The 18,919-nt window shown below is 33.6% G+C and overlaps 1 protein-coding gene and 1 long non-coding RNA gene across 2 annotated transcripts; one reads left to right on the plus strand and one right to left on the minus strand.

Moving 5' to 3' along the window:
- On the minus strand, positions 448-8,535 carry LOC107633101. Its single transcript, XM_016336736.1, has 16 exons — positions 8,530-8,535; positions 8,215-8,399; positions 7,827-8,070; positions 7,504-7,659; positions 4,513-4,601; positions 4,239-4,363; positions 4,029-4,080; positions 3,625-3,924; positions 3,210-3,384; positions 3,005-3,134; positions 2,687-2,911; positions 1,972-2,586; positions 1,771-1,882; positions 1,555-1,651; positions 835-1,431; positions 448-651 (listed from the first exon to the last, which is right to left on the minus strand). The coding sequence occupies exons 1-16, from the start codon at positions 8,533-8,535 to the stop codon at positions 448-450; spliced, it is 3,312 nt and encodes a 1,103-aa protein (XP_016192222.1).
- LOC110269686 lies at positions 14,866-15,475 on the plus strand. The gene is made up of 2 exons (XR_002358447.1): positions 14,866-15,043; positions 15,429-15,475. It is a non-coding gene; the product is annotated as an uncharacterized LOC110269686 (long non-coding RNA).

An 18,919-nucleotide genomic window follows, 5' to 3' on the forward strand; every position in this document is an offset into this window, starting at 1 on the left:
ATTATATCTTATCAAAAACTTCCTTAAATACAATGTTTTCAGTCCTGGTAGGATCAATTAATCCTTCATCACAAAGTAAAATCTTAAGACCATTTCTATTCCTAACTCGGGAAAGAGCTACATAAAGTTGACCGTGACAAAACACAGGACGACGCAAGAACAAACCGACTGTTGATAATGTCTGACCTTGGCTTTTGTTGATTGTCATCGCAAACCACAGAGAAATCGGAAATTGACAGCGTTGGAATTTAAACGGTATAACCGTATCACTGGAAATCAAATTCATTCTGGTGATAAAAACTTTATCCCTAATATTGCTACCAGAAATAATATCCGCACCGATCACATTTGTCCCTAGATCTCGCACAACAAGTCGAGTCCCATTACACAAACCCCCAGCTGGATCACTATTCCTCAACAAAATAATAGGCACGCCTATTTTCAACTTCAACGAATGATTAGGAGACCAGAACACCTAATCTGATTCAAGAATTCAACATTTATCCAATCAACATCAACATCAGAATAGGCATCACTACCACATATCGAATTAGCACTGAGATAATTTTTCTCCTCACCGGGCAACAAGTCAACTATATAATTGCTTATCTCTTCAACATTCTCAACGGTCGGAGCCAGTACTGCCCTATCCTGGAAAAAACTTGGATCACAAAAATTCTAAACCAAATTCGGATAGATTGTATTTACAATATCTTCCACTGGATTTCCAAAACAGGAATGATTAGATAAGAAGGAATATCAACAAAAAGTTTATCATTGACCACAGTTCCACATTGACCTTCACCGATTTGAAGTATCCAATCTGAAAATGACCTTAACTCCTGAGCAGTTGATTGTTCCAATCCACTTGCTAACCTCATTTTTGGTCAATCGCAAAACTTCGCAATATTTCCAGAGGACAGAAAAATTTATGGAAGCCATCACAATCTCAGCACGAGAACCTTTTGGAATAACTGGCAAGACCTGCCTGAAATCACCACCAAGAACGACCACCTTCCCACCAAAAGGTAAATCTTTATTCCTATCAGAGACCGAAACCATTATATCACGTAACATCCTATCGGGCGCTTTAAATGCTAATTTTTTAGTCATCGGTGCCTCATCCCAAATAATCAAATCAGCCAATCGAACTACCTCAGCTTTCAGACTATCTTTCTTAATCCGACAAACAGTATCTTCAGTCAGCTCAACAGGAATATTGAACATAGAATGCGTCGTCTTACCACCAGGTAACAATAGAGAAGCAATACCACTAGAAGCAACATTTATAACAATCTTTTTCTCAGATCGCAATTTAGCTAACAAAACTCTGTATAAAAAAGTTTTTCTAGTGCCACCAAACCCGTACACAAAAAAGAATCCGTGCCTCTTATTCGAAACACAATCAATAATTTTATCGTAGACCACCTTCTATTCTTCATTTAACTTTAAGATATTTGCATCGTACTCACGAGTCAAAGAAACAGTATCATACTACAACTCACGCAACAACATCAAATTGCTAAATTGAGAGACTAAGGAGCTATTAGGGACCGGCATGCCAGCATAATTTCTCAATGATTTCCCATTACTCTGCAATAGTTTCTCAATCTCCAACAAACAAAATGTTTGCAACTCTTCCTGACTCTTCCTGCTTGTCATATAACAAATTCATCATGAACAAAATTCTTACCGGGATATTGCAGCTCATGTCTTCTACGATAAAGAATATCATCAGACAAATAAGCCCAAGTTTGTTCCCAAACTGACAGAGGTCTTCCCATGGAACCGGATAGCAACAATATCACAAAAAGCTTCCTTAGCTGTGCAGCTGATGCTAACTCGGAGACTTCCTTAATAGCAGAAACAAACTCGTTATCATCTACAAGAATCCCATGGAGGAACATGCCTCTTGAAATGTATCATAAGTAACACCATTCACAGTTCTTATACTTCAAAAACTGGTACAACCTCTCTGCACATTCAAAAGCATCCGCATATAGAAAAGTTCACCAGATGAGGGATGAGCGAAACTCAATCTTCCAACTGAGAATCCCCTCTGTCTTGGCTTCCACTCCCTACTATTCGAACAATACATAAATTTGCATGGATATTCAACATATGTTAAAGACCACTCCTCAAGGAACTGCCTGTTGGCTATCATCCAACCCATAAACATTGTCACCAAATCTTTGTTGTGTAGATAAACATGAATAGTGATATCAGCATCATCGAATACAACATGTTGCTGGTTTGGCAAATGAAAAGTCAACCTCTGTACTGATGGCCATCTATGATGAATATCATAAGCAAAAATTCTCCACATGGATTCAGACGGTGATAAATAATGACAATCGTAATACTGTTTGATCTCATCAGCCACTTGAGAAGATTGACCAACATGATATGTTTCTCCAACAGTTGCAGTTACCCGATTCGGACCCTTATTGACATATTTAAAAAGATACTTAATGACGTTTGACTTGTTACAAAACTCAAGATTTATGTGAGCTTGATATTTCATTAAGAGCAGTGGATTATAGGGCACAACAAATCTGTTATCAATATCAACATCGTTGATCTTCACTGTCACACCCATATTACGATGTCTATATATTGGATAACCATCTTCATCAAACCTCGTTTGGTCAACGAATCTTTTCGAAAAAAAATTTTGAGCACTTACCATCTTTCATGCAAGGAGAACTCGGTTTAAGTCGACCGCAAGGACCATGGATCATGTACTTGGTGATGACATTATAAAGAGCTGGAAATTTGAGGGGATTCGATAGCTCGGCACAAATGAATTCATCAACAATTTTAACATTTTGTAAGTTGCTTTCCCCGTTAAGCCAAAGTAACATGTGTGCATGTGGTAGACCTCTTTTTTGGAACTCAATGGTATACATACCTAAAAAATACAAAAACATCATAAAGAAGCCAAACAAATACATGTCCGAAGACAACAAACAGAAATTGAAATGCTAAGCGTGAAATAACATACCTGCATTAAGTAGACCAAAAAATACACCTTCCTTAAGATCACTTAGGAGGCATTTCAACTTAGCATGAAAGACACGATAAGAGATATCAGGACGATCAGCGATGGGAATTCGCTCTTGCTCTATGAATCGCTGAAATTCAGGCCAATTTGGATTACACGTAATAGTGAGGAATAAATCTGGATAGCCAAAATGTTTGCAAATTACCATGGCATCCTGACAATGCTTAAACATATAACGTCTACCACCAGTGAAGGAAGAAGGCAAAATGACTCGTGTCCCAATTGAAGAAGCTTCGTCATCACCACGACGCATAGCCTCCTCTATTCCTTGAAGGACTTCTCCTCTAATTGTACTTTGCTTCATTCTAATCTCATACAACCTTTAGGACTCAATCATGGTGAAACAATCAACAACAAATTGTTGAAATAATCGCCTACACTTGTGAATAATTCCATCTTTGTGCTCCCTAATCTGCAGACGAAAACAGATGAATTCCTTGAGAGAAACCCTTGTTCTCCTTCCGAGAACATATCCACCCTGTTGACCTCGATAAGGAATATTCAGCTGGTAACCATCCTCACCATATGGAAACAACAAAAGATACTATAAGGGCCAATACAGAGCATGAGTTTCATAGATACGTTGAAATTGACCAGCAGTAAATCGAACAATAATGTCACGACCATGATCCGACGAATCAAAATCTCCAACAATCAAAGCAGCAACTTCATCACAAGAGGGAGCACTGTAAGTTCTTCGATCAACCTTCCTATGTGAATACAACTTCAAAGAGAAAATCTCAGATGGATGACACTGATAGAATTCCCTGACTCTTCGAAATGACTGTGCTATAACATTATGAGTATCGATTGTTTGCAACAACTCAGTTATCAATTCTCTATCTATCTCAGATGTTTGCCTACAACAAATATACATTAACCACAAAAATATATTTAAGAACCACACAGAATACAATGATCATATATTTTGATACATCATTATTAGTAAAAAATTATTAATAACACGTTATAAGGGGAATAAAACACAGTATAACTATGCAATGACAGCGATAAACCTATTTTTCAATACAAATAACATTAAAACATCAGGGAAATACAAAAAAAAACTGAACAACAAAATTTCAAACACACATACCCAAAGATTTCCTGCCTATGCATTATCTCATGCTGAGTGTTGTATATATATATAATTGCGCAAATTTAGGCTTCTGACCAGGATCTGGGAGCAAACTTCCAATCCGATGATAATTTTGACCAGTGATTATAAACTGCGGTGGACCACTCCCATCATTCACTGAATCCAGTACCTTACCACCAAGGGACGTGAAGGCAAACATACTGTTATAAGATCAAATATTTTTTTGGAAATACAAACTCTTGCTATCATGTCCATTAATCAAATTATATAATAGATCTGGGGGCTTTCGGAGATATGGTAACTGAATTTTCCCTTTTGAGCAACAAATAGTAAAAATAGGATGATTAACTGTAGAGTCTCTTTCAACACGTTCTGATAACCAGAAACACGCCCCACAAATTGAACATTCATAGTTAGGATCACCAACATCAAGACAACCTGGTAAAGATAAAGGGCAAAAAAAAATATGCATAACAATAAATTTTTTTTATCTCAATTATATGACATGAAATAGATTCAACATAAAATGAATAAACCATTAGCATACAGATATAATATAAACTAAATACTTGACTCCTTTAAATTTTTTCAAAAAATATATGAGAAAACACTACTTCTATTTTACACTGACTGAATAATATCCCATCACAGAAGCACAATGGAATCTTTTAGCACTAAATAAATAAGAATTCTATTTTACTATTCTTGAATAATAGATGATTTAAGAAAGAGAGCGTACCTTGTATCTCACTTTGCAAGAACAGAGGATGATCAATAACAGAACCAACTTGACTGAATAAATTTATCGAAGGATCATATATTTCTGATTGGTCTATATCATCCATTTTGATTTAAAATAACACAAACTTGTGTAAATATATATTTGACAACCAAATATAAAAAAAATTAATGATGAATTAAGAAATCAATTAATTATCTAATAATCAGCATGAAAATTGAACATTAAAAATGTAATAAACTATGAAAACCAATCAAAATTAAACATTGATTTATCAACTAACTAAATATAAATAAAGCTAAATGCACATTCAAGAACAGTTTGATTTTTGTTAACATTAGAATAGACTTTGTTTCATTATTTTAATCACTCATACTAATTGTCAAGGTTCAAATTAAATAATCTAAATTACTATTAGAATCATTTTGTATTTTTTTAGACTTTAATGACTCTATTGGTGCATAGAATTTTGTAAAATTTTTAACCAAGTGCCTATATTTCTTTTTACTTTAATTGAGTCGTTGCACAAATTTTTTTCGTAATTGGCTGCCAAGGCTTTATTTTTCTTTTAATTGAATCCATTCACCATATTTTTGGTTGTAAACAGCTCCTTATACAATTGAGCGAATCACTATGAAAACAGGCTTAATTAAAAAACTAAAAAAAAATTTTTTTTGACGGATAGAACTGAAAGAAAAAAATTTTATATGGAACTAATAGAAGATTTCCAAAAATTAGAGGGAGCAACAGAGTAATTAATTTTTTTTAATGTACAACTATTGATTATGACATAAAATTAAGAAAGTTTCAACAAATACCCCTCGTGTATTATTTAGCTAGAAAAGTTAATTAATTAACTAATTACGTGAATCCTATCACATAACCCAAAAACTTTTCATATTGTCGAAGACAAGAATAAACGCTAATTAAACAGTTTAATAACCTCTAGTACTTATGTATGTTTGAAACAACTATATAAATTAAATCTATCTACTGATCTAAATGATCCTATAAACAAATTTATAATGGCATTAATTATTTCAACCACATGCGGCAACTGGTCAAGCTTACGCTAGCTAATCTAATTACCTTCAGTAATTGTAAGCTTTGAATGAATTATTAACTATTTTAATCACTTTCAGCCATGTAAACAACAACAACTAAACAATTTCATGATTATGTTAGCTAATTTAATAACAACTTCTCAAAATTTAGGATTATTATATCATTTTTAATTTTACAAATATTAATTGAGTTGTCAAATTAAAAACAGACCAAGTACAGAAGTCTAGTGATATGTTTAATTAGGAATTCTCTGCATTACTAATAGTTAAAGTAAATATTTTAGGTACAACAGTGTAAAAAAACAATAATAAATCAATAAACGAATCTGTTATTAGATATAAATCAAAAGAACTTAAAATATAATTTAACAAAACAAAATTGGACAGGGATAAAATACTTAAAAATATTATTATACCTGGCAAAATAAGATTTGAACTCTGATTAACAGTCTGGGACACTTCAACTAAATTTTCTGAAAAATAAAAATAAATAGAGACATTGAAAACATATAAAATAAACAGATAAATTATTAAAAACACAAAAATTAGCTACAAAAATATAGCTAGAGCAATAAAAATTACCCAAATAATCATTCAAAGAGAGAGCAGGCATCGAGGAATCGAGAACGTCTAAAACATTACAAAACGAAAAAAAATTACAAAGACTCCCATAGATATCAAATCATTGAAAATTGGAGCAAAAACACTAAAAATATCACGAAGGTCAATTCAGTACTGACCTCTTGCATTTCGATGGTGACTTTGTGTTCACTTTCTTTTCAAAGAATTTCTCCTCTATTCTCTAGCACAAACAGAATTCTGAGACATCTTTGTTACACGTACTAAACAAAACAAGAAGTTAAAACATAAATCGCAAGAACTACCCCTAATTCATTGCCAAAAAGACATCCACATTGTTAAGTTCCTATAAGGAACAGCTAAAAAGGGGGGGGGAAGGTGGCTGGGAATAGAACTTGTGAAAGACAGCAACAAAGTACTTATATAACCATCCACACCTTTGATAACCAGAAAAGGAAAAAAATGAAGTATTATAATCAACACTAATAACTAATTGACATGAAAAGATAAAGTTGTACAACAATAAACAAATAATAATAACTGATGCATTTCATTAAAATATTGATACTGATATACACAATTACATATGGCTATCTTTCCTATGATAAGGAGGATTCCAACATCTGACTACATATCCTAGTATGTAACCTAAACAGGCTACAACATTGAAAATGTGTCCAATCCCTAGCAAAGTCAATATTACAAAAGAAGGAGTTGAGAATAGACCTAGTTGACAGATAACCCGACCCAACACAAAAGGAAAACCCCTATATGTGATAATCCTATTTGTTGGACACAATCCGAAAAAGTCAAATCAAAATAGCATCCAGCCAACATGCTTACATTTAGATCTATTTGGAATCATAAGCCTTCCTAAACACTTATAGATATTCTATATAAAATACCTAGACCTACACACAGCAGCTCAATTCCATAGCTTAAATCAAACTCCATTAACCTTGGCAATCTTGGACCCACGCCCATCTGCATCAGTAGCCGCCTCTTCAAATTGGGGATTCAAATTCTTCTTCCCCTTGGAGGTGACAACATGATTTTCATGAATAAGTTTCTCTCCATATTGGGAAGGGGGATCGAGAACGTGGGACAACACCTCCTATCACAAACAAATTAACAAAAGCTATGAAATCATTCAACAATGCAAAATCCATTTAGAAACAGCACACATAGGAAGGAGAAAAAAATATTATATAACAGCACCTGAGTTTCTTTCTATGGTGAGCTAAGCAATATATCCAGTTCAGCAGATAGATCATCACTAACAGTATCATTGTTGGGTGTTTTCTCATCTTTTCCATCTTCATCATTAATTAAGGCAGCAAACTCAGTCCCTCCGAAAACAGCAGGCTGTTTTTCAGCCAGAAAATCTATAAGAACTGGAGATTTAGATAAAATCCCAGAAGACTCACCAGCAACTTTGTCACTTTTGATAAAAGTCTTTGATGACTCCTTCTTAATACCAATATCCCCTTTTTCCACATGGAATAGATTTGTGTAAATTAGGCTCCTATTCATATGACATAAGAGTTTAAAAATAGATAAGACCATAAGAAAAATTCACCACAGGACAATAAAAAAAATAAGAAATAAAACATGAATTTACACAGTCTAAAAATAATTATATGTATATGTAACCTTTTTTGGAGTAGACTCATTATCAGCATCATAATCGGGAAGTTCAAACATGGCAATAATAGTGGGATCATCACATATTCTCCTAACTTGAAAAGTGCCATAAAATGTATCATGTGCGACACCTTTAGTATCAACCTTCAGCAGTAACTTCTTTCCAATGAGCCCTTGGAATATGGGAGGATAAGTATCCCCACATATAAGCTATTTTGAAAGTAATAGACAAGAAATACACAGTTTGAATAACACATATCAACCAAAATAAAGAATATGGCTATAAAAAAATGAAACCCATAAAGTGAATAACACACAAAAGAAAACTAAGAACATATACTTGCATCTCTTTGAACCTCAGTAAACAAGTCAGCACATGATTTCTTAAGCAAATAAGATGCCTCACGATCAAAGAAAACAAAAATACCCTCCCCACTATGATCTTCAAGTGTTATTTTAATTTTAAATCTACAAAGAGAAAAAAAAGGAACACAATGATTCGAAATAAATAATACCAAGAAACATTATTTTTATAAACAATCCACAAGACAAAATGAAAAAACATTTTGAACAAAATTTCTGACCTTGGAGTCACATTAGTTATGTGCTTCAAACAAAAATCACAGTAATATGCACCATTTTGAGGATAGATACCCTTTCCACACACACAAGCAGAATACCACCAACCTCCATCCTCAACAATACCTTTGATTGTACTAAAAATGATAAAAAAAAAAAACCCTCCTACGCAATGGACATTTTAAAATTTGTTAACAATATGAATGAAAAAATAGATTTGGAAATTGTTCTTTGATTTTCTTTTTCTGTTCATTTGTGTATTAAATAAATACAACTAACTCAAAAGATATCAACCTCATTGCTATCTTGAAGCTCTTCAATAGTGCATTTTCTAGTCAAACGCATGAAATCATCTTCCAAGGAGACAACTTTACCCTCATTTGCGATAAACAGTGGTTGGGTACCATTGACACCTTGCTCAATCATACTAAAAAAAATGATGCAAATACTTGTACTTTTTACTCTAGATTGGTTTTAAATAAAGAATACAATAAAAATAAACCATGCTAACCTCTGCGTGAATTCAACAACTTCAGGAAGATTAGGATTAAATAACATTTGAGTGGCATATATCACATTTTGAAGACCTACTTGACCTACACAGCAATACAAAAAGAGTCTAGCAAAGTTTATTGGAGACAACACATGGAGTAGCAATGAGATGTACAGAAAATAAACAATGTACCCCTAAAGAACTTGACTTTTGCAAGTTGAATGACAACAACAGGCTGCTCCACATAGCCAGAGGCAAGGAAATAATTTACTTGATTAACATAGTCCCCAAACAATGCACATCGCACAGTAAGACTGAAACTCAAAACGTGACAAAGAATGAAACAGAAAATAAGGAAAAAAGATTATTAAAAGATAAAGAGAAACCACCAGAAATGACTCAATCAACATACTCTTTTGAAGTTAATTCCAGCACAATCATTTTCAAAATTTTCCCCTCTTTTGCATATTCTTTCTCTTCTCCCACTGAAGTTAAAAGACCAATGACATCTATTCCAAATAAACACAGTCTATTAAATATTGAAAGGGTTTCTTTAAAAAACTTAAATAACAGAATAAAAAGATGATATATACACCAACTAAAAAATCATAATTTTGGGTCATGTTCAGCAGCTCAGAAAAAGGAAACATGTTGAAACAAGTTTTAGGGATAACATCTTCATCAACAGCTACAACAGTAATTGGTGAAGGAAAACCAATTTGAATTCATGAGAAGTTGCTCTATAACTACCATGATTTGACACAACAGTAAAGTATGCCATTCTATAAACTTGACCTTCAACTATATGATCCCTAAACCTATTAAGGAGTGGTTTCTTAATTGCAGCTTGAATTTTTCCACACTCGAAATGCAACAAAAGAACAAAATCATATTAGTGAAGTAAATATTTTCAAGTTAAAAACTTAACAAACAACAACTAACACAATATTTAAAAGAGAAGCTAATAGGGCGCTAACATGCTCATCAAGGAGGATCATTTCCATTGAGTTAGGAACCTCATGGTTACCAAAAGAGGGTACAACCCAAAGCCTTAGAACCCTAACTTTCAGCCTCCAAGCCTCTCTAGGAGGATGCATCTTAGAAATCATATCAAATGGAGGAGGCATTGTAGAAAAAAGAAAGCAGGTAAATAGAATTGATGAAATAGATGAAGATGTAAACAAAGAAATTCTGAAATAGATAGAGCTTAGCAGGAAATAGAAGACAGCAGAATGCTTGTGCATTGAATGTGGTTCACCAACCATCCTTTTATAGAAAAAATCCAAGACACAAGGCTGACCTTTTTGAATTCAAATTGAAGATGAAAATGGAGGGAAAACAAAATCTCAGTCCATATGCATCTCCATTCGATGAATGCTAGGGAAAACTAATCACAAAAGCAAAACCTGAACAACAAAAAAAAAAGAAAAACAGGAAAAACAAGTGAAAGTTTGAAGAAATCAACAAATAGGGACCAAAAATGAGATATCACACCATACCTACTACAGTGCACCTACATATCATTAGACCATAGGGAAACACAGTCATCAACTACCCCAAACAATGATTCTACTGATGGCAACGAGAGTTGGTAAACTTGTTAGGTAGGGATGCATTCGAAACAGCAAATGGATTTGAAAAAAAATTATAGACACACATCAATAAAATTCTGTCAATCACATCAACATTCATGAAATGAATCAGATTGAAACCTCATACCTTGATAATGATTCCCAAATTTTCAATGAAGAATATATAGCACAACCTTATTATGTGTGCAGAACACATTTTCATGGAAAATTAGCTGTTGGATAGATTTCTCTTTGGATGAAGAGATGTGCTAGTTAGACAAACAATACCATGAAGCCATTTTACTGGCACAAGCCCATTCCCTTGTAAATGAAGCACACAAATTCAGGTCAAACAGGTCTAGTTCTATGCAAGAGATGAAATATATAGCAGGTTTTGCATAATCAAAAAACAAAAAAAAAATTGAAATTCAATTGAGTTGACTAACCAAAGATTTCATCAAAATGCAAATAAATGACCAAGAAGCTATACATCAAAAGTACCATGATGCCATCTTAGTGTCACAAAACCCATTCTTTTCTCAATGAACCTCTTAAGTTCAGGGCAAAGAGCTGTATGTCCATACAACAGCTGAAATATAAAATAATTTTTACACAAACAACAAAAAAATGTAATGCAATTCAGTTGAAATTAAAAAATAAATAAATGATCAACATGCTACATCAAAATGCAAATAAATCACCAAGATGCTATCAATCAATTCCTATCAATGACATCACCACTCATCAAATACATTAGATAGAAGGAAATTCCCTACTAAGACAAACAGTGGACTGCTGCCATCTTATTGTCAGTAAACAAATTCCTTTCTCAATGACATCTTAAATTCAGGACAAAGATCTACATGTCTTTCCAAGAGCTGAAATATAAAATAATTTTTACATAAATAATAAAAAAAATGAGGATTCGATTGAGTTGAATAACCAAATCTTTCATCAAGATATAAATAAATCACCAAGAAGCTTTCAATCAATTTCTATGAATCACATCACCACTCACCAAATAGATTAGATAGAAATCCCATACCTTGATAAGGATTCCTACATTTTCAGTGAATAATGTATGGCAGAACATCAATATGTGTGCAGAAGATATTTTCAATGGAAGATAACCTAGTCCACATATCTCTCTTTGTAGGAGGGAATTCCTAGTTAGACAAAAAGTGCTTTTATGTAAACAATAAAAAAATAGAATGCAATTGACTTGAAATCAAAACATAAATAAATGACCAGGAAGCTATACATCAATTTTTGTCAATCACATTACTACTCATAGAATAGATTAGGTAGAAAACCCATTCCCTCATAATGATTCACACAACCCACATGCAACCACCAATCCACTTTATCTAAACTTAATGGATTTGTTGAATATACATAAAATAAAAAAATAAAAATAGATTCATCAAATTTTAATATTGGATTTAATGGCTCTACTTTCAATATAATTATTTGAGTGCTTCATAAAATTTGACATCAAACATAAATAACAGAACATGATTCTGAATGCAGAAAACATTATAAAAACTCAATTGATTTTTTGAATATACACAAAGTAAAAAAATAAAAATAGATTCATCAGTTTTCAATATAGGATTTAATTGGTATACTTTGGATATAATTATGTGAGTGTTTCATGATTCTGAATGTAGAAAACATTATAAATTCCTACATTCAGCCCAAACAATTCAAAGGGATTATTGAATGAGAATGGAAATTGGAATGCAAAACCTGAATAGGAGGGAATAAAATTGGGAATGTAAAACTTGAATAGGAGAAGCTAGGTTTATAAACTCAGTTTGGTGAAGAAACTTTGTCAATCACATCACCATGGAGAAAGCAGATTAGGTAGAAACCCCATACCTAGACAATGATTCACAAAACCAAACTCATGATCAATAAATATAAGAAAACGTAAGTAAGAAGACAATCTTTATAATCATTATAAAATCCCAAAAATTTATGAAATACACAAACCACATGCGACAAAAAAATTCAATAGGTAGCAAAAGGAGAAATGATAATCAGATCAAATTGTAAATAATGAAATGAAGAAGATGAAACAGATTCATAGACCATACTCAAAATTAACAGCAACTTCTAAAGAATTTAACCAAGAACATGAACCCAGAAATAAACCAAGTCAGATAGACAATTTGCAAATTAGGAATTTCAAAAACCCTAGACAATAAAACCTGGGTTAACCGTCGAACAGATACCAAAAATGATCACAATTTGCAAAATTAGAAATTTCACAAACCCTAGACAATAAAATCTGGGTTAACTGTCAAATAGATACCAAAAATGATCAAAATTTGCAAAATTAGAAACTTCACAAAACCTAGACAATAAAATCTGGGTTAACCATGGAAAAGATACCAAAATTGATTACAACGATGTACACAATGAAGGAAAAGAAAAACGATGAAGAGGAAAATAGGTTTGGATGCACCTGATTGATTGATTGGAGATCTTGAATTTGAGACTTCATTGGGAAATCGCTAACCCAGATGAACGGCGAGGAACCAAACTCCCAAGAAACAGAGCTTGTACACATCGTTTGGTAGGGTAGAGCAAAGGAGATTAGGAGAAGAAGGAAAAGGTCGTAGGGCTCAAAGTAATCATTAGCTGTTCAACCAAATCCATCAAGAAGGCAGGTTATGTGAGTGACTCGGTGAAAGGGATAGCTAATGGCGGAATGACAGAGGAGCACATGCACCCCTGAAGATGAGAAGCCACGCTGGAGAAGATGCCACGGTGGAGGAGAGCCTCCACCTGGGATTGGAACCGGCGTGGAACGCGGGGAGGTCTCCAGCTCGGAGATGAAACCACGGCTATCTATTGTTTTATAGATACACACACAAACTAGAATACAGGAGGAATCATCACCGACGTAGAATTTTTTGGAATTTTCGAGTTTTCTCTAAAATAAAAAACAAAAAGCACAAAGGAAGAGATCTATCTGCTCCTAGCATTATTAGTTGGTGCTCAGCTACGCATGGTCAGAGAAGTGGGTGAAGTCAAAGAGAGTGGGTGACTTATTTGCTGCCCACTCTCCTCCTTCTCTCTTTTCCTCCCCATCTTACCCTTTTTTTTTAATTTTTTCCTCTAAAACTCAGATGCACTTTCTTCATCCAATTTTGAAACCTTGCTGTCCCAATTCTTTTTCTCCCAATTTTTTCTCTCTCTTTTTCTTATTTTGATGATTTCTTTGACTCAATCCTCTTTTAACTTTGGAGGATAAATATTCGTGAAGAAACGGTGAGCAAAGATGTCATTGGAATCAAGAGGTGGCCAGCAGGGTTCTCAATGTCCCTGCACAAAGTACCTGAACTGGTGTCGTTTCACCGATTCCTCCTGACTCGGAAGTTATTCAACTCAATAGAAGCAGTAATTTCTATTCAAAGCTGGATTTCGAGAGTTTGATCGTTGTAGTGAAAAGCGATGTCTCGATTGGAGGAGGGAGTTCAACCAAGAGGCACAAGATGAATAACGATAGAGTGGTTCTCCCGATTCTTGAGCACTCACCTTCTGCCATCATCGTCATCCCCTGAGGTGCTGTCATTACCGGGGCTGCAATGGGCTTCTTCTTCGGCGTGTCTAAACGAGATCATGAGCGCTAGCGTGGTGAAGCAATTTGGAAGGACCAAGAGGCGCAAGATGAACGACGATAGACAGGTTCTTCCGATTCTTGAGCACTCACCTTCTGTCATCATCACCAACCCCTACGGTGCTGCCGTTACCGACTTACCAGCGCCGCATTGGGCTTCTTCTTCGGCGTGTCTGAACGAGATTATGAGCACCAGCGTGGCGATTGGAATTGGAAGGTTTCTCTCTGTCTCTCTCTCTCTCTTTCTTTCTCTCTCTCTCTCTCTCTCTCTCTCTCTCTCTTGCTCTCTCGCTCTCTCGCTCTCACTCCCAAACCCTAGCTCTTCAACCTGGTTTTTTTACCTCCAGTTCGTACTTCTCTTTAATCTTCGCCAATTTCTTCCTTTATTGTTCTAAAGATCACCAATAACTACGATCCCATCCCACAATCCTAACCGTAGCTACTCGAATTTGTCATCTAAGAGCACAATGATGGTGATGACGCTGTTGGGATTCTGGCGACTCCAAACGAGTGACGCTCTTTTGAACCTCAACAATCTTGTTGACACATTTTGATCCGAGATCTCAACTGGCGTCCACCTCATGTACGGATTTTCTCGATCCCTGCTTCTGAATTTTTTATCTTTTTTATTTGGGGTTTCTAGCTGTGTTTTCTTTGCCCAGGTTTTGAGCTGTTTTATTTTATAAAAGTTAACTTATATCTAGGATAATAATTGTCAGTTGCATCATGATTCCATTGAATGGGTTTTGTTTCTTATGGGAGTTGCTAATTCATTTAGTTCTATTCTGTGTTTGAATTCTGTACTTCGTCAAATTTCTATTTCTCTAATAAGTTGATGCTGCACTTTATAAACTGATAGAGTGATGGAATCATAGATGCTCTTTGCAAAACTCATTAAACTTTTTGTGGAAGCTTTTTCATTCAGCACAAAGCTGTTGAGTGATGTTTGTTGTTTTGTAATGCTTCAGGTATTTTTGTCTCTTTCATTTGATGAAGATCTTGGGATGTCTGAGAAGAAAGACGAAAGAGAAGTAAGCATGAATTGATCGCTAAGATAAAAGAGGAGGTAATTTTTATATATAAATCACTTATTATGATTGTTCTGGTTATTGTTTGAGATAAGATTGAATTCATGCTTTCTATAGGTTAAAGCTGACTACAAGGCTGCATCGTTTGCCCTATGTGTTACGAAGATGAGACGAATGCAATCTAAAACACTCTCTACCGTGTTTGACACATATTTTTGCATTTTGAAGCACACAATACATGTTATAGCACCAGGTTTGTATTTATATAATATGTTTGTGTATTTGTATTACAGTGAGGCACCATTGGTTATTGGATTGATAGGGTGTAACAATTTTTATTTTTTTTATTATTTATCAGTTTCTTTACTTAAACTTTTTGATGTGTTTCTTGCACTTATGCTGAAGAGTACCTTATGCCCCTGCTGGTAACTGGCCCTCTGTAGGGTGCTGCAAATCCGGTTGAACTTCACTGTGAGCCTGTGAAGTCTCTTTACTCCATTGTGCAAGCATATGTGTATACGCATAGGGTTCAGTAATAGTATGTGAGTATTTCTTGCATATGATGCTCAAAAAAGTATCAAGACTCCCTTTTAATATCCAAACATTGTGATATGTCAGTTTAAACTTGATGATTTCCATATCTTTTTTCTAGTTTCATATATTGTTATATCTTACAATTTTCTTTTCTTTATTTTTCTAATTAAAAAAATTCATTCTTTTTCTTTTACAGTGTTTATTTTTCTCTTATGTTGTATTTAATTTTTGGGGTGGTTACTTGTCATATTCTATTTAAATGGATCATAATTTTCTTCACTTTCTTTTTCAAGCCTAAAGTAAATACTGGGACATCATCTGCTGAAGTGGAATTCCCCCATTGTTTGCTCCTTGTCTCAAAAGACTGGAAAAGTTTTCACATTTGATTGACCTTGACTTTATGTGGGATCTAATGAACCATCTCAAAGTACTTGCTTCTGATGGTAGTAACTCGGGCAATAGTTCTAAGAGGTGTCCAAAGTTTTTATTGTGACCGAACGTCTCCAATACTGTATTGTTGCTTTTAAAGTGATGAGGAATAATCTTTGATGCTCTGAATGTTGATTTGCAAGACTTATTCGTCCATCTTTACAGTTTTATATTTGAATACATGCCTGGAAGGTGAATTTAACATTTTCATCCATCTTTACACTCTCTTTGCTTCTGAACTTTTTATCTTTTTGATTTGGAATTTTCAGCTGTGTTGTCTTTGCCGAGGGTTTGAGTTGTTTTGCATGTTTATTTTTAATCAAGGTAACGGAGCTTCTAGACTAGCTTGAGCTTCCGCTGAGCGTTATCATCGGGTGTGTGGAGTTGCGGTGGCCCGTAGCCGTTGCAAAGCAAAGAAATATTTCGGCGGTTGCGTTTTGGACTATGTCGGCGTCGTTTTACTTAATGCTGCATCACCACAATGTGTTTAAACGACAACAAAATTTGTTGGCTACTACTCTAGGTAATGAGAATGATTTACAATCGTTCTTAGTTTTTAATTTATATTTTGGGTTCTTTTATTAATAAGTTGTGATTTTTCAACCTTTTCTGCATTTTCATCTTTTTTTCTACATTTTCAATTTTGGTGTGTGTATTTTTTAATTTATTCTACTTCTGTCATTTTCTGCATTTTTGTATTTTTTAGTAATTTTTTTTACTTTTTTTGTCAATAGTAGTTTTTTAATTATCTATTATACTTTGTTGCATTGAATTAGATAAAACTAGGATTTTTTCAGTGTTAAAGTCAATTTAAAATTTGTTTGTTATATCTCTACTTCGACTTAAATGTAAGCTTGTGGTGATCGAGGCTTTGGTCAATTCAATGATACTTATTTAGTGAGATAACAAGCTTAATAATTAACCAATTCGTTAGAAGGGGGAGGCTTAGGTTTTGATGGTTGTAAAATATAGTTAATTACTTTAAAATCTCCTTTTAGGTTTGTATAGGGACACTAGGACATAGATAATATATCAATTTTAAAATTTAAGAATGATGGAGTGTGTCGAGTGATGTTAATAGCAATTGTTCTGCCTAATTTGTTTTGTTTTGATGGATGGTTTATGTGGAAGTGATTAAATCCAAGCGACAATGGGCAACTAGCCAAGATCTCAAGGCTTTTATGTATAATCCAACTTTAAAACTATCTTATGTCACTTAAATAGCAATTTTTTAATTTAACAGAAGATTATGATCCTAATCAAGAGGCTATTGCTTAAGGGAATCTATAAATGATTTTTGCATTTAGTTTAACTAAGTTATGACTTAGGAGTATATCATTCATTTTAGTATGTAATATTTTTCTTTGGTAATTTTGCATGTGTAGCTATTGCTCTTGGTTAAAAATGAGTTAGTATCAACATATATTTTTTTAATTAAAGCATTATGCATACTATGTGGTTGGTTTGGATTTGATTAAGAGAGCATTTGACATTGCAAAATCTAATTGTCAATTTTCCTTTTAGGTTCAAGTTCCAGTTTTTCATCTAAAATCTAGGAAATAGAGGATGTATTGTATGTTGATGCGCCTTTAGATTATGCTTCAATTTTGATTTTCTCCAACCAAAATAGGTTAGCTTTTAGTAGTACAATATAGCAGTACTCATAATGTTTTTTCAAACTAATTGTGCATAATAAACATGTTAATATTGAACTCATAGTTCTATTTGTAAACTAATTGTACTTTCAATTAGTTTTGCTATTCATCTCTTTTACTCCGCTCAGCTAATTATTGCAGAGAAGAAGTTGTCTTCTTTAATGTTACACTACAAATTTCTTTTTCAATATAATCATCATTTTAGTCGATCTATTTTTTTTGAAACAAAAAGCTTATTTGAAAGTGTTGCAAGTCCTGCTATTCTAAAAGAAGTCTTACTTTAAATGGGTATGTCTGTTCAAAATAATGGAAGTGTTATCAGTAGCAAATACAATCTAACTATGTGCATGTGTGGTAATGAGAAAATATTAATATATTTTTTATGGGTAAGTTAAGTATAATTTCTATTAGTAAAATATAACCAAATAAGAACAGATCTAACACTAAATATTTCTCTGGTTATTGAACATAGGGGTAAATTATCACTGTTATTGATAAATACCTTTAGTATATCAGTGTTTGGTGATGCTAGATTTATCATGTTTGAGGATTTGCTATTGTGCAATATGAGTGAAGCATATATCTAAGAAAATATGATGCTTTAGTCACATTTGTGTTTGTATATTTGAATTTCTAAAGAACTCAATTTTTCTTGCCACAGGCAAGTGTGACATAGCATTCCATTTATTAGATGCTTACATTAAATTTAATTTAATATTTGCTATTGGACATGATTTTAGATGTGTTAGATTTTACCCTTTTTGTGCTTATTTGGGGTTGTTTTAAATCAATTCTGAGTAATTTTATTGTATA

The sequence above is a fragment of the Arachis ipaensis genome, chromosome B03, assembly GCF_000816755.2.
Source record: "Arachis ipaensis cultivar K30076 chromosome B03, Araip1.1, whole genome shotgun sequence".
NCBI lineage: Eukaryota > Viridiplantae > Streptophyta > Magnoliopsida > Fabales > Fabaceae > Arachis > Arachis ipaensis.

Excerpts from the sequence above, each read along its gene's own strand:
- LOC107633101 (XM_016336736.1), bottom strand. Across the intron at positions 8,071-8,214 it reads GATTATGATGCTGATAATGA|GAGCCTAATTTACACAAATC; the intron begins GTCTACTCCAAA and ends TCATATGAATAG. Across the intron at positions 2,587-2,686 it reads TTCTCCTTGCATGAAAGATG|TGAAGATCAACGATGTTGAT; the intron begins GTAAGTGCTCAA and ends TGGGTGTGACAG.